Raw genomic sequence first — 17,491 nt, 5'->3', positions numbered from 1 at the left:
AAGACAACTCCAATCAATTAAGAGTGAGATTTGATTTACCTGTGGTCCAGTTTTAAGTGTTATAGTTGTTAATATAATATTACATAATTATTAATTTAAAAAATTTTAAAATTAATTAAAATACATATAATCTATTTATATATCCATAATAATAATAATAAAATAATAATTCGAAATCCTTTTTCTCTAGCTTCGATTCGACAAGCAGGACTGGAGTGGCAGACATGCTCCTTACTAAAACTTAATAAAGCTGATTCGACATTTGATTAGAGATCAGGACAGAAATAGATTAATGGCACTTCCAAAAAGTAATTAATTCTTTCTTTTTTGAAAAATAAAAATAAAAATAAAATAAAAGAAAAAACCCTTATTCGTCTAATTAGACAATTATGTTTGTCAAAATAGCATGTGCTTGATATGGTTTGTTTTTTAAATAATAAATATGAATCAATTAGTTAATTAATTTCAATTAGCTCGTTATTAAAACAAAAGCCAATTAATTACTTTACATTATATGACAAAACATACATTCAAGGTTCAATTTCGATTGTTAGTGCAAGATTTAAGAGGTTATCATTTGACTAAACAAAATCAACAAAAGCCAATCTCTCAAACATCTAGGTAAAACCCACATTCAATTAAGGTTGACGACCACCTGTTTTTGGAGATTCCTACATTACAAAACGTAAACAAACACATTGGACATCTTCTAGCACATAAAATTGTGGGTGAAGTACCAAAAACTTCTAGTATATTCGACATCTTCTAGCACATAAAACTGTTTTTGGAGATTCCTACAGTCCAAAACGTAAGCAAACACACCCAAATCTTGATTGTTACGGCATCAAGCACCTTGACATGGGCGGTGATCAAGCTTCCTCCCCCACCCGTAGACTCCAAACTGCAATTCACCAGCAGCAGCCAAGAATTCCACTGCTTGCTGCGTGGTCAATAATTCAACAACCCTCCTGATTGTTCTAAGCCTTAGGTCATCTGCCTTCTTCACAACACTCACCAGCCGTCCGACCTTGTCACCAAGATCTGTGAATGACCCCAACATTACCTCATTTGCACTATCTTGCCACTCTGATAGCTCACCTGTTATCGCATTCTCTTCTTTCACTGTCTCACATTGTAACTCACTGACTCTCCTGTTTTTAGCATGAAATTATTTATTTAGAATTATAACTGAATTTTTCTTTACATGTATTTACCAAGTCACAAACAATTATTAAAGAAAAAAAAAAGTAAGTAAATACCAAGAATATACATAAAATGTGAAAATTCAAAACCTGAATTGATTAGGTGATAGATCACCAAGATCTCCAGTACTTCGGCCCTTTAAAATATCAGCAATATGAAACTCAAAAAGAATACTAGACTCAGTGTAGACAAGGTGAAACAAGGTGGTGGGTCGCCACCCGGCAATCCAGTGAAGCGACCTCTCGAAGCAGGAGGCCCAAGGGGCTGTGAAGACTGACAAAACGTCACTCTCTATGGCCATAGATTTCACCCTGTAGAACTCGGCATAGTGGCTTACGATCTTCTGGGCTAGGCTGCTAAGATGGCTTCTATCATCTTGGCTGCTTGGTGGTTTGGGGGCTGTCCTCAATTGTTCCAGAAGTTGATTGAGATGGTCGAACCAGGTATCATAGAACCTGGTAAAGCTGCTGGTGCTGCTCATTTTTGTTGGTTAAGTTGAAAGGGGGCGTTTTCTTCTTGTGGGTTTCTCGTTCTGTTTGGGAGAAAGAGAGATTTTGGGTTTGGCTTGGCTTCAATGGATCATGAATGCATGATAAATGAAAGGGTTACTACTTGCTAGACGAGTGGAGGGGGCTATATGACACTTGGAGAAGTTGCATGTTTCTAATAGGATTGATATAAATATTGATACAGGTGCTTAACCACTTCAGACAGCAATGACGCCGCCATACTGTTGACATATACTATAAAATATTGACAGATTCAATCACGCTATTACCCAATTGTATTTTGATTATGTTTTGTTTAGGCTGGATAATTTTTATTATTTTTTTCACTTGTGGTCCGTCATCTTGTTGGTGTTTTCAGACTCCAAAGATAGTTCAAAATGGGGACAGTTTTTCAAGTTACGGAAATTTTATGGTCATTTGATGATGATGCCTTGTAGCTATGGATTTGGTTTTGTGCAAAACCAACCAGCTCTATGCCATGCTATTACCACTAAAATTAGGCGAGCACGAATGATAATGTGTGTCCACACTTGTATATGGTAGGCTCCCAAAGAAGATGAGTATAGCTTTTTCCAAATAAGACGGGATTTGAAATGATCAATGATTCCAATGGAGAGATATTTACTTCAAAAAAACCCATTTAGATCCCTTAATATTAGTGTTAGAGGGACGTGGCACTAGGTCCCAAGTTTAATTATCATGAAGAGCTTTAATCTCCTCATCTATAACAGCTAGCCAGTCTGGATTCTTAGCTGCAGATTTAAAACCATGAGGTGTGGAGAAATAGAGTAAGGCGTAAAGAAGACTGGAAGCTTGCTGGTTAATATAGTTATAAAGGTGTGGCATGAAAACACTTGTTTTGGCACGGGTGACCATCAGGCGAGTGGAAACAATGGCAGAGGGTCTTGGAGCAGCAGGAGGCTGATTTGGTATGAGAGCGAATTGGCTAGTTAAGACAACAAGATTCCATTGTGCTGGGGACTCACATGCGAGAATGGAGTTAATTTGATAAACTTGTATTAGCTCAACATATGAATTAGTAAAAAGATGACAGTTTATAGGCTTGGACTGAGTAATAGGTTTGGATAAAATGTTGTATGGTAATGGGACATAAGGTGGATATATGGTTTATACCTGGCTAGGCTCACTAAAAGTAGAATAATCCAAGATATTTAAGCGTCACTACTAGAAAATCAGCAAAAACCAATGGAATTACCGATAAAAAAATTTTATCGGTAATTTTTACCAACAAAAATAGTTCTGTCTCTAATTCTATTGGTATATACCAACATAAAATACTCGTTGGCGATACGGTCAGTATATACCGACAAAGTATGTCCGTTGGTACATATCGACTGTATCATTGACAAATTATATAGTTTTTTTAGAAAGTTACAATGGTGTGATGATGTGGATTTTTTTCAGATGATTTTACAAATGGAATGACTGAGGGATTCAAATTGAGATCTCCTTACATTGACGTGGCATAATCACCGGCGGACTCACTGACGGGTATACCGACGGAATGTGTCCGTCGGTGATTCCATCAGTAACAGTTGATATATACCCACTCTGTCAACATTCTATTTCTCCTTTTTATTCCCCTTCTTCTTCCCCATCCCACCTCTCCCTCTCAAATTGTAGCTAACCACCCATCCTAACTCTCCCCCTCTTCTCAACACAAGCACTTAAGTTTCTTATACTTTTGTACGTGGTCAACTTCTAGTGCTAGCAACATGCATGAAGGTGGAAATGACAATAGTAATCCTTACATGAATATGGTTATGGATGCAATGAGAATGAGTGAAGGTAATGTCAATGAATATCCAATCGTAGAAGAAGAACCTAATGCAGATGCATCAAGATTTTTTGATATGTTGAAAGATTCTGATGAACCATTATGGGATGGTTGCACGAACCACAATAAAGTATCGACCGTAGCACATGTGTTCACCATTAAGTTAGATCACTGGTTGAGTGAGGCCGATTATGACAAGATTATCGAATGAGCGAGGAACATTTTACCTGAAGGGAACATGTTGAAAGAGAACTTCAAGCATTTTACCTGAAGGGAACATGCTGAAAGAGAACTTCTATGTTGCCAAGTCCATGATGAAATCCTTCGGTTTAGGATACTAGAAAATTAACACGTGCCCTAACTTCTGCATGTTATATACTACCTTAAAAATATTGAGTTGACCGAGTGCATGACATGTGGGCATTCCCGTTACAAACTCAGAACTGGTAGAGGAAAGACTCTTGTGGCATATAAAAAACTTAGATACTTTCCAATCACACCTAGATTGCACAGGCTATTCATGTCACCAAAGACTGTTGAGCACATGATATGGCACGAATCACATCATGCGGTTGGTGGAATGATGGTGCATCCTTCTGACGGCAAAGCATGGAAACATGTTAACAGTGTGCATCATCACTTTTCAGTTGAATCAAGGAACGTGTGTCTTGAGTTGTGTACAGATGGATTCAACCCATTCGGGTCATTTGTTGCTTCTTATTCTTGTTGGCCGGTCATACTGACGGTTTATAACTTGCCACCGAGGATGTGTATGAGGTTGGAGTTCATGTTTTTATCTATGGTCATACCAGGTCTGAGCACTCCGAGGTGGAATATAGATGTTTGTCTTTGACCGTTGATTGATGAGTTAATGCAGTTGTGGTCCTCTGGAGCTTTGACTTGTGATATCTCGAGGAAGCAAAATTTTTTTTATGAGAGTGGCTTTAATGTGGACTATCAATAATTCCCTAGCTTATGTAATGATTTCTGAATGAAGTACACATGTAAAACTAGCATGTCCATACTATATGGAGAACAATAAGGCATTCACACTAACAAATGGGGTAAAACTTCTTTTTTTGACTATCACCGTTGTTTCTTGCCATCAAATCACAAGTACAGAAAAAACATAAAGGATTTCTTTGTTGGTAGAGTTGAAAATGATGTTGCACCCCCGCATCTTTCTAATGAAGAATTGTATGATGTTGTGTCAGAGTACGGTGACATTGTGTTTGGTCTTCATTCAGGTAAGCAAAAGTTTCCTGGTTTTGGTTTGACCTATAATTGGGTGAAGCAAAGTATCTTTTGGAAGCTTCCTTATTGGAAGACCAATCTTCTTCACCATAACCTTGACATCATGCATATTGAAAAGAACGTGTTTGAAAACATTTTCAACACCATCATGGACATGAAGGGGAAGACAAAGGACAACATCAAGGCAAGATTGGATGTAGCATTGTTCTGTAACCATAAAATTATGAAGTTGGTTTGTGATGGGTCATAGGTCACAAAACCAAGAGCAAGCTTCGTGTTAGAGAAAAATGCACAACTGCTAGTCTATAAATGGCTTAAGAGTCTGCGTTTCCCCGATGGACATACCTCGAACATATCAAGGCTAGTTAATACGGAGGAATGTAGATTATATGGAATAGAGAGTCATGACTGCCATGTGTTTATGCAAATACTCATTCCATTATTTTTTCGTGATTTGTTGCCAAAGGGGATATGAGATGCACTCATGAAGATCAGTCATTTCTTCAAAGATATATGCTCCACCAAGTTGAATGTTGATCACATTAAAAGGCTTGAAACGAATATCATCGAGACAATATGCAAACTTGCGATGATATTCCCTCAATTATTTTTTGACTCAATGGAGCATCTACCCGTACATTTACCATTTGAAGTAAAAGTTGGAGGACCGGTTCAATACAGATGGATATATCCATTGGAGAGGTTAGATATTATAATTGTTATATAATTCATAATTAAACATTTTTTTTCATTTTTTTTAATTGATACCAATCAGAGAAGGACCATTTGATACAGGATAAGAACTCTAAAGGGATTCATCTAGCCATGTCGAAGGATTTGAATGATCATAGCGATTCCTGCATTTATCAGTCAGTCATATTATCCTTAATTTTACAGATCTGACATTTTAGATTGTAAGGGCATCAATTACTTTCGGGTCCTTTAGGCTGACTATTGATGTTTCTAGATGAGGAGTGTCCAAAATACCTATGAAAACCACCACGGGAGTGATGATTACGAAATTGATTTCAATGTCCAGATAAGGAACGAGTGGCTATAAAAGCTACAGTAGGCAAAGACTGAGATTCCAATGATTTTTGGAAGAGATCATGACTCTCAGCCAGCAGAACCCGATCATGAATGGGAGTCAGCGAAGAGAGCGATAATTGCGTGGAGGAGAAACTAGCAAATTCAGTTCCAAGGCCACAGAGAAACCAATGGCAATGTGATTTGTCAACTTCATCCATAGGACGTCAAATGGCCAGTAACTGATCACGGAGAGATTTGAAATCTCAGGAAAAATCATCAATAGATCAAGATCCGTTCTTTATTAGTTGTAATTCATCTTTGAGATGAATTTCACAAGTCTTCAATCCATTACTGAAAACATGCTTAAGAGCTAATTAGACATCACAAGAGGTAGTGAGACCAACAGTTGCACCTATTGCCTTCTCAAAGAGGGAAGAAAGGATGAGGTTGAGAATCCGCTGGTCCTTGGCTTTCCATTCTAGGAATCTGAGAAATCTGTTAATCTAGGACTACTCCGATACGATGAGAATGTTTGTAAAACCACTCTGATTGAGAGATATTGAAATGTATTTTATTTATATAGAGATACATACACATATGACAATACATGAATAGAAAATATTGTGTATCTCTTGCATGTTATAACTTTACACAGGCTCTTGAAATAATGAACAGGAATTTATTTTATTGCATTTTCCCTCCAGTAGTTCAGAATCTTATTCTTATCTGTTTCATGTATCGCAGGCCGAGTCTTCTCTCAATTGATGAGTTTGGAAAATGGTTTAAATGACAATACCTTTGCTCACTAAGCACTTGCATGTAATTTGTCTGTCAGGTGGATAAGACAATCGGCTGCAAGAGAATGTCGAATACCTGGATGAACTTAATTGCCTGGCAAAAAGGAAGGAGTCTTTCATCTAGCGTCCTGCTCAACAGATGAAAGAAATAAACTTCTTTCACAGAGCCTCTGTGTCATTTATACTCCTAAGGTGCGATCCCATGCACTTGTCTAAAACATACATCGTGCTTTGAGGTGAAATGTGGGTTTAAAATAAGTAGTTTATTAATGGAGGATGAACACTTCGGCATGGTCCCTTTGGAGGCAATAGCAGCTCATAAGCCTGTACTTGCATGCAATAGTGGTGGCCTTGTGGAGACTGTTAAGGGTGTAGAAACAGGATTTCTTTGTGACCCTACCCTGAAGAATTCTCTTTGGCAATGGCTAAACTGATTTAGGATCATCGATATCAAACTTGGCATGACCCTATAAGTCAACCCAATTATTTGCAAACCCAAAGTTACTTTTCAAATTACTTGAAATTTGATCTAGTTAAATTTTGTTTACCTGGTAATTTTATTTTAATTAGTGCCCTTTTTTTCTTAAAACAAATTTTTTAATAAAAAACTTGGTAGTTTCAACTTTCAAGTTAATTTATAACACGCGAGTTAACTTGTCCGACCAACAACCACAACCCTAATCTTGATCAAGTCGTAAGTCCGTCAAGTCTCATGAATATGTTTAGGGACCCCAGATTGCAAGCAGAGTGGTGAGGGTCGTAAGCATGTAGCCATGTCATGTAGCCATGTCATTCTACAAAAAAAACGAAAAAAAGAAAAAGAAATTGGCCAGCATTTGAATCAATGTCCGGGAAGGGAAGCACGGTGGAAGATAATGTATTCATATAAATATTTCTCTTTTATAATGGGGGAAGTTCTATTGAACTTGGACTTGCAATGCTTAGCATACGTTACTTATATTAGTGTAAATATAAATTAAGAGACTTGAAAAGATAAAAACTCTTTAATAGTTATATATATTCCTATGAGACACTTGAAAAAACTAAAAGAACTTTGACTTTAAAATTAATTCAAACACCCTCTCTCTTTAAAGTCTCACAATTCTTAAAATTTCAAATTGGAAAAACTAAAAGAGCTTTAAATTAAAAATTAATTCAAACACCCTTTATTCTTGAAAGTCTCACAATTCTTAAAATTTAAAATTGAAAAAACTAAAAGAACTTTGACTTCAAAATTGGAAAAACTAAAAGAGCTTTGAATTCAAAAATAATTCAAACACCCTTTATTCTTGAAAGTCTTACAATTCTTAAAATTTGAAATTGGAAAAACTAAAAGAACTTTGACTTCAAAATTAATTCAAACACGTTATTCTAGGAAGTCTCACAATTCTTAAAATTTAAAAATGTGTCGTAGATTCTTGCAAACTTTAGTTATTGTTACCATTTATTGTTTTGTTAAGATCATTGTCTTATTATAGCTAGATCAACTTGATGCCACCATTCTCTAACCAAAAATCTCTTTTCAAGATTTTCTTTTCAAGTGGCAATTTCATTTTAGCCCACTTTTCTTTGTATTGTCACAACCAGAAAATTTATGAATACAAATGGAAATATTGACGGATTTTTTTTGTCAGTATTTTACGGTGATTTTTGTTGACTGATTTTTTTCCATTGCTAACTCTATCGGTATTTAACGATGGAAATATATCGTCAGTATGTACCAAGGAAATCCCAATTGAAATAGAAGGAAATAGAAAAAACAAAACAATACAATGACATGTGAGTTTTTAGGGACACCGTTACCAATGGAATCACAATTGTATTCAAACAGGCAAGTTGTATAGTGAAGTGTCACTTATACCGATATAATTGCCAACAGAGTCACCGCCGGAATAATTCTGTCAGTAAATCTATCGGTAATATTGAATATATAACCTGGCCCTCTTCCCTCTCTTATGTCTCCTTCTTCCTTAAAAAACCTATCTGCAAGAAAACAAACAGCCCCTCACATTCTCCCCTCGTCTCAACACAACTCATCATTCCGCAACTTTTATAGTCATAACAACACATTATTTAACAACATCCATGTTCTAATTGAAATTTTATTGTGAGTTTTTCATTTTAAGTAAGCAAATCTATTATTTTTTTTTTAATTTGAATTTGATCACAATTTTAAAATGTTAATTTTTTATTGCATATTTTTGTAGTATATGTATTTTGTTTGGGTGTTTACTTGTTTTATTGTTTTTTCTCAAACAAACTTGTTGTATGAATTTATGATTTTGTACATGTTATGGTTTGTTTTAGATTTTGTAAAATTATATTTCTTTGTAAATTGTTGAAACTCGTGTCGAATCATCGACTTAGGTGTGTCATGATTAAATAAATAATGGCTTGTTTAACAGGTCTATTTTATATTCTATCAATTTTATTGTCAAGTTGTAATTTCTATAAATGTGTACAAGTTTATATGCAAGTAGATAATTGATAATGAATTAAAAGAAGTATTAAAGTAGGTTAAATAATCTTAAGCTAAACCAATATTTTTGCAAATTTGTTTAGTTAACATAGTTAATTAATACATGTTGTTATCATTATTTGATATAGGTTCGATAGAAGTCATTGATAATCGTTCATAGATATATCGAGATTCACCCTAATGATTGTGAAGGATGAATTATTGTAATGGGGTTTAGGGTTTTATTAATTACGCAACATCTAATCCGAAAAATATTAGTGAAGATGGTATTAAGTGTTTATGCAAGAGGTGTAAAAATAAAATGTTTCTCGATCTAGTTGTTGTAATGATGCATCTTCTACACAAAGGGTTTATGGAGGAATACCTGTGTTGGTATGCACACGAAGAACCATTTGTTCCTCACGAGACCATGGTAGAAAGGATGCTTGGGTCAACTTCTAGTGCTAACAACGTGCATGGAGTTGTAAATGACAACAGTAATCCTTATAGGACTATGGTTATGGATGCGATGAGAATGAATCAGGGTCATGCTGATCAATGTCCAATCATAGATGAAGAACCTAATGCAGACACGACCAAGTTTTTTGATTTTTTGAAAGATTCTGACAAACCATTATAGGATGGTTGCATAAATCATAGTAAATTATCAGTCATTGCACGGGTGTTTACCATCAAGTTAGATTATAGGTTAAGTGAGGCTGGTTATGATAGAATTATCGAATGGGTGAGAAGCATTTTACCTAAAGGGAATAAGCTGAAAGAGAACTTTTAAACTACTAAGTTTATGATGAAACCCCTCGTTCTAGGATACCAGAAAATTGACATGTGTCTAAACTTTTGCATGTTGTACTACATTAAAAATGCTGAGCTAACCAAGTGCAGGACATATGGGGATTCTCGTTATAAACCTAGAACTGACATAAGAAAGACTCTTGTAGCACATAAAAAACTTAGATACTTCACAATCATACCTAGACTACAAAGGTTATTCATGTTACAAAAGACCGTTGAACACATGACATGACACCAATCACATGATATGGTGGATGGAGTGATGGTACATCATTCCGGCAGTGAAGCATAGAAACAGTTTAACAATATGCATCTTTACTTTTCAGTTGAATCAAGGAATGTGCGTCTTAGGTTATGTATAGAAAAATTCAATCCATTCAGGTCATTTGCTGCTCTTTATTCTTGTCAGCCGGTTATACTCATGATTTATAACTTGCCACTAAGGATGTGTATGAGGTTGGAGTTCATGTTTTTATGGTCATACCCAGTCTTGATAGTCCTAGCCGGAATATAAATGTTTGTCTTCGACCGTTGATTGATGAATTGACACAATTGTGGTCCTCTAGGACTTTGACTTATGATGTATTGATGAAATTTTTTTTTCTTATATCAGCTTTGATATGGACTATCAATAATTTTTAAGCTTATAGAATGGTTTCTAGTTGGAGCACGCATGGAAAACTAGCATATCCATACTGCATGATAATAACAAGGCATTCACGCCAACAAAAAAGTATTTATTTTATTATTGTTATGTGAACTTGTGTTCTTGTGTTATGCGTGCAGCTTTCAATTTAAGTATGTATAGAATGGATAGATAGGGAACTATTCCCCTCCCTTCGATGTATTCTAGAGACAAAGAGAAATGTTCCCCTTCCTCTGGCATTGTTCATGAAACATCACACCGATGAAAATATCGACGGTTCGTGTTCGTCAGTATATTCCAGAGGCGAAGGGAACTATTACCCTTCCCTTGGCATTGTTCATTTAATATCACACCGATAGAAATACTGATGGTTTGTGTCTGTTGATGTATTCCAAAGGTGAAGGGAATTGTTCCCCTCCCCTTGGCACTTTTCATAGAACATCACACTGATGGAAATACTGATCATTCATGTTCATCGATGTACTATAGAGGCGAAGGGAATTGTTTCCCTTCATATATCGATGATGGCAATTAAAGTTAACTGACTGAGTGGCAAGTTTCCCGAGGGAATCACCAACAAACTATGAATTACAACGCATTGGTAATTAATGCATCTCTAACTATTTATTATTTATAGTTTTTTTTTTTTATGGAATCATGAATGGACCAAAACATATCTAGAGGGTTTTTTGAAATTTTTAGTGCAAAATGAAAATATCAAGGGGACATTACCGAAGGAATCATCGATGGACTACTTTAAAATAATAATATTTAATAGTCCATCAGTGATCCCCTTGGTAAAACATAGTATAAAACCCAATGAACATATAAGAACTTCATTTTTTCTCTCAATCTCAAAATCACTCTCACTCTCTCAAATCCTCTCCTCAAATCTTAATTAATGTACTAAAAATTAAGTTTGCAGACGACCCGTAATGTCTCAACCGTTGGGAGATTGCAATCGATACCGAACACCTAGTATCCGGAGTTTGTGGCCTTGTTACAGCAAGGAGTGCAAGAACATACGACCCATCTAAATAAAAAATATGAACGACTCTCTATAGAATATGAAGAACTTTGTCGAATGGTCATAGATATTATATCACAAATGGACGGTACATATGCACCTCTTTTTTGGCCCTATGGCCTCGAGAACTACCAACCTTCTCCTCCTCATCCTACAGCGCTACCTTTGTTCTAGTTTCATTGTATTTGAACATATAAATTTGTAATAAATATTTGGATTTTATATTAAGATAATTTATTTTACATACTTGAATTTTATACAATTTTAATTTTCTTAATTATTTTCCTTTTCTTTTCAATAGATTTTAATATATATATATTTTTTAATTATTATGGACGGAGTTACCAATGGACTCAATCCTTCGGTATATTCCAGAGAATTAAAGGAAAATTATTGCATATGCCACTTCAACTGTAACATCACCGATGAAATTATTATGTCGGTATTTTACAGAGGGTTGGAATAAAATTACTCCAAATGCCATTGCAATCATCGATGGAATAATTTTGTCGGTATGTTCCAGCGGGTAATTTTTTTTTTGCATGTATTTTCTGTCTATAAAACCATCGGGTTTTTTTTTTTAACCGATGAACGGTTTTCCGATGAACAATTTCTATCCATGAATCAATCGGTAAAATACAAGCTGATGGAATGGTAAAGTAAATGCTAACATAATATTTCATCGGTAAAATTATTAAATCTAGTAGTGTGTTGTCTTTTTCTTGTCAATTCTCTTGTTAGACTCTATCATCTTGCATCTTTATTTTTTTTTATTTGGATGTCACTTGCTTTGTTGCAAGCATCAATTATCGGCCCTTCTCTATTCAGTGAAACATAAAATTGGTACTGACATTTTTTATTGTCTATCTTGTGTTTCTAACAAGTTGTTTAATAGTTGGCATGTTGAATTGTATGCATAGTGGCATGGTTTAGATGGATTTTAACTGAATGGTTATGAATTCTTTTTATATTCATATTTTATTTTAATTTTTTATTAAAATTAATAAAATTCAAATTACACTTCAAGTTGTCAATTTATGAAAATAGTTAACCAATTTAGAAAATTTCTAACACAAGTATTCAATTAGTTAATACTTATTTGGTGTTGAATTCAAACCAAGATAAAAAAAAAAAAAGTTCTTCTATCAAGAAACACGTGTTTATTTTGTTGAAGTAAGTATAAATGGTCTATATATATATATATTATCCATGTAGTAAGACGTTTGCTGCAAGCATCAATTGTCGGCCCTTCTCCACATCAGTACCAGTTTTATATATGTTTTACTGATGTGGAGAAGGGCCGACAATTGATGCTTGCAGCAAACAATTCTTACTATATATATATATATATCATAATCAAATAAGATAGGCAATTAATAGGCATGCGAGGCAAATATACAACTGACTTTTATATTACGTCCAAGCAAGGTTGAAAATTGACTAGCTTTGTTTGTGTAATTTCTTTTGTTGATTTCTAGTTGCCTCCTTGATATTGTTTGGTAATTATTTTTAGAATGGAAACATAGACGTGAAAAATAAATTTATTTTTTTTTATAGTATTTTTCAAAATAAAAGGTTCAGATGAGACATGTCTTCATCTTTTCCATCTCTTTTATTTTATTTTAAAATATTAATCAAATACTATATTAGTATATTTCAATTTCATGAGTGTTATCATGGGACCTAGCTTTGAGAATTAGAACCAATAAAGTTGTTCATGGCATTGCATTGCCTAGAAGCACTTCTTTCACGAGGATGGTTGAATGTTTGTGTAATAAACTAACAAGAATTTAGCATTATTGGCAAGGCACACCCAATTCAGGATTATTAATTAATATATATCATCAAGCCGGAGATCACTCGCAATCAAGTTCTCCGGGGTCCATGCCAGATGCTGAACTTTTCTATGTTATTCTTATATATCTATGACCGCTGGACTTTTCTAATAAGGCGTGCTCTTGTGCAATCAATCTCCTTTCGTTTGTTTTTTTTCCCATCTTCCCTCACTGCTCAAGTTTACGTAAGGGCTTACGTAGAATCAAGAAAAATGAGGCATAAGGACAATTGCTATTCAAATTTGTCATCTAATCACACTATTATTTACTCGTAAATTATCGGATGTTAGATTTATTTTATCCAACGTCCGAAGACGAGTTATATATATAGTTACTCGGAATGATAAAATTAATTAATACTTTGGTAATTTACAGGGAAGATTGCAAGAATGAGATTTTATATTTTTTCTTGAAAGACTTTGTATGGAATATAAGTTGGTTTCTCCAGCCCCACATAGAACCTCAGAAAACCAAACCTTAGTAGTATACCATTCGGGAAATTTATATGGCTACTGAAGAAGTAGGTACGATTAAAAAAGTAGGAGATAAATACAGATCTTTCTTGCATAAAGACACTGAGAATACCACACAGCGGAGGCATGGTGGCCCTCCCAGTTTCGATACAGTAAATCAGCTCATTGAAGAAGGCCGAGCTAAGGTCCTCAACCTTCTTTATACCCTTAGTGCATCTGCTTTATGTTTTTTTTTTTTTTTTTTTTTTTTTTTTGTGTATGTGTTTATGACCCTTGAATATTTTTGGGTCTCATTTTCTGTGTTTGATATTATATGGTTTGAAGGAATGGCCAAAAGGATCGCTAGAAGAAGAAGTGCAAAATGCTATAAAGACATGGGATATGGAAATCGAACACAAGACTCGCGCACAGGACATTTTAAGACCATCAACCCTGACACGTTCAAGCTCATTGTTAATGGTTCATCAAACTAAAACTCAATTTGGTTTCTTATTAAATTATTCTTATATTTGATTTAAGCTATTAAATATAATTAAAAGGGTAATAATTTTAAGCGTTGTAATTTTTTTACTCTATGATAGGAAGAGAGGGATTAGCAGCAGAAGAGATAATTAGGATGGGGAGCTACAATGCTTTGTTGAAGAATTCTCTGCCAAAGGAATTTCAATACTACAAAGTAGATGATGAAACCCTTGAATCATTCCATGATGCCTTTCGATTTGCCTTGCCTCGAGGGTTGGCATGGGAAGTGCTAAGTGTATATTCAGCACTGTCAAAGAACCCTCTTAACCTAATAACTTAAGCTGTTAAATGAAATTTTAAGATATGATTTATATTATTCTCTAGACTTCTTGTGATTTCTTTCAAATTCAGACATTGGGGTTTCTTTGAAGGACCTGTCAAAGGCCATGCTCCTAACAGAGAAAAGGTCGAGTTCTATGGCTCAGGAGTCCTCAAGGTATGCTGTGCAAAAATTCAAAACATCACATGTTAGAATGAGTATTGAGGGTATTAGAGACCTAGTCAAACCCACCAACAATACAATTAAACTCAGCTCATCCACTACTGCTGAAGGAGATAAGGATCAAGCTAAGATCACTTCAAGTGTATCTCAACCTTCATAGTTTATCTCTTACCCGTTTGTACATAATCATCTCCTACTATAAATATAAGAACATATACCTATGTTATGGTATTACAATAAATATATTATAAGATTTTTACATGGTATCACAGCACACGTGACTTACGTCATTTTTTTTCCTCCTTTCATCCCCTCTAACCATGTCTACAGTAGCAACCCTCTCCTCCACTCAAACCCCTCCTTTGATCACCTTCACCAACTTCAATCCTGTTAAACTCACTCAGGACAGCTATCCTTCATGGCTCCCTCAAATTGTTCCTCATCTTAGAGGCGGAAACCTCTTCAGGTACGTAGATGGCACTACTCCTCCCCCACCATCCACTATTTCTTCAACTATTGATGGTGTTACTATCACTTCTCCAAACCCTACCTTCTTACATTGGACCATGCAAGATCAAATCATTCTTGGTGCCATCAATTCAACTTTCACTGAAAAAATGCTCACTCATGTTACACGTTGCACCACTTTCAAATCTGTCTGGACAACTTTGGAGACACTATTCACGTCTCCATCTCGTGCACACACCATGCAGGTTCACTATCAATTGGCTACCTTAAAAAAAGGAAGCTCCTTTGTTGCTGACTACTTTCAATGGTTCCAATCTCTCATTGACTCCCTGGCTACCATGGGTCAACCTCTTAATGATTTTGAAATGGTGGCTTTCCTGCTTGTTGGACTAGGACCTGATTATGATCCCCTCGTAATGTCAGTTACAACTCGTGTTGAACCCCTGTATGTGGAAGAAATCTATGGCCATCTCCTCTCTCATGAACTCAGACTTGAGCATCATCACTCATCCATTGACCTCTTTATAACTAGGGCTCACTATGCTGCCCGTGGAGGAAATTCTTTCCGACCTCATCGTAGCGGCTACAACTCCATCCTTGGTTCCCCACCTTCTGGAAAGGGGCCTTCACGACCATATTTCAATATACAATCACATGGCAGGGGGTGCAACACTCACTTCTTTCCTGGTCGTGGCTCTTCTTATCAAATCCATAACTGTGTGGGACACATTGCTCTTAATTTTTCAAACCGCTACAACGAGTCCTTCTCTAGAGACTCTCCTCAATCACCACAGGCCTACCTTTCAACTTCTTCTTATGGTCCTAATCTCAATTGGTATCCAGACTCCGGTGCAACTCATCATGTAACTTCTGACATGAAAAACCTCAACCTCAAGTTGGAAGAATTTCATGGCCCTGATCAGATACAAATTGGCAATGGTAAAGGGTTGTCCATTCATCATATTGGACACACCTGTCTCTTTTCTCCAAATCTTCACTTTAACCTTCTTAATGTTCTCCATGTTCCTCAAATTTTCAAGAATTTATTGTCGGTTCATAAATTCACATCTGATACTAACACCTTTTTTTAATTTCACCCAAATTATTTTATTTTGAAGGTTCGACGTTCGAAGAAGTTGCTGCTTCACAGCCTGAATAGTTATGGTCTCTATCAATTCCCATCTTTTAAAAATCAAACATCCCCTTCCGCTTTAATTGGTGAACGTGTCTCTCTTACTCAGTGGTACTCATGGCTTGGCCACCCTTCCCTTAAGCTAGTCAGAAAAATTATCTCCTCTTTTCAACTTCCAGTTTTCAATTCTAAAGTCACTCATCCATGCTCCGCGTGCCTCAGCTTTAAGTCCAAACAATTACCATTCTCTGCGTCTCTTTCTTACTCTACCTGTCCTTTAGAGCTCATCCATACGGATGTTTGGGGCCCTGCCCCTATTTGCTCCAAATCTAGTTTTAAATATTATGTTTCCTTTTTAGATGATTTTAGTCGATACACTTTGTTGTATCCCATTTATTGTAAGGGTGATGTCACTAGAATTTTTCATAAATTTAAAAATTATGTTGAATGTTTTTTCAAGGAAAAAATTTGTACAGTCTAATCTGATTGGGGTGGTGAATACCGTCGCTTTCACACACTCCTTCAAACTCTCGATATCTCCCATCGTGTATCTTGCCCACACACACATCAACAAAATAGAAAAATTGAATGCAAACATCGACATATTGTCGAAATTGGCCTCGCCTTACTTTCTCACGCCAAAGTTCCTCTTCAATTTTGGGATGATGCATTTTCTACGGCATGTTATCTTATTAATCGCATGCCCACCCTTATGCTTCAAAATAATTCACCCTTTCACACTCTTTTTCACCGTGAACCCGATTACTCCTTTTTACACACTTTTGGTTATGCATGTTGGTCAAACTTACATCCTTATAATAAAAATGAACTCCAAACACGGTCTCTACTATGTTTTTTTTTTAGGGTGTAGTCCCCTTCATAAAGGGTACAAGTGCCTTCACTTACCATCAAATAGAGTTTATATTTCTCGGGATGTAGTATTTAATGAAAACTCTTTTCCATGCACGTCTGCTTCTCTTACATCTTCTTTCCCTTAACATTTCTGTGCAGGTATTCAACAATACAAGTCCATTACTCATTCCTCATGACTATCAGCCCACAAGAGCACCTTCTTTGGACTCTCC

General features: G+C 35.6%; 1 protein-coding gene and 1 pseudogene across 1 annotated transcript; one reads left to right on the top strand and one right to left on the bottom strand.

Annotated features, from left to right (window-relative positions):
• Window positions 1-639: 639 nt before the first annotated feature.
• Window positions 640-1,829, bottom strand: LOC118043411 (protein DOG1-like 4). Its single transcript, XM_035051379.2, has 2 exons — window positions 1,293-1,829; window positions 640-1,151 (listed from the first exon to the last, which is right to left on the bottom strand). Exons 1-2 carry the CDS (start codon window positions 1,682-1,684, stop codon window positions 845-847), a joined length of 699 nt encoding a protein of 232 aa, XP_034907270.1. The 5' UTR covers window positions 1,685-1,829; the 3' UTR covers window positions 640-844.
• An 11,930-nt stretch (window positions 1,830-13,759) lies between these two features.
• LOC118043410 (pathogen-related protein-like) lies at window positions 13,760-14,684 on the top strand (annotated as a pseudogene).
• The last annotated feature ends 2,807 nt before the right edge of the window (window positions 14,685-17,491 follow it).

Source organism: Populus alba, chromosome 1, assembly GCF_005239225.2.
Source record: "Populus alba chromosome 1, ASM523922v2, whole genome shotgun sequence".
In the NCBI taxonomy this organism is placed as follows: domain Eukaryota; kingdom Viridiplantae; phylum Streptophyta; class Magnoliopsida; order Malpighiales; family Salicaceae; genus Populus; species Populus alba.
Note: the sequence above shows the minus strand (reverse complement) of the source record. Positions and strands in the feature narration are given on the sequence as shown.

What these genes read in the sequence shown, in the direction of transcription:
- LOC118043411 (XM_035051379.2), bottom strand. Translation starts at nt 1,684, where the DNA reads ATGAGCAGCACCAGCAGCTTTACCAGGTTCTATGATACCTGGTTCGAC. An exon ending in CTATCACCTAATCAATTCAG is followed by an intron (nt 1,152 to 1,292) that starts GTTTTGAATTTT and finishes TGCTAAAAACAG; the next exon opens with GAGAGTCAGTGAGTTACAAT.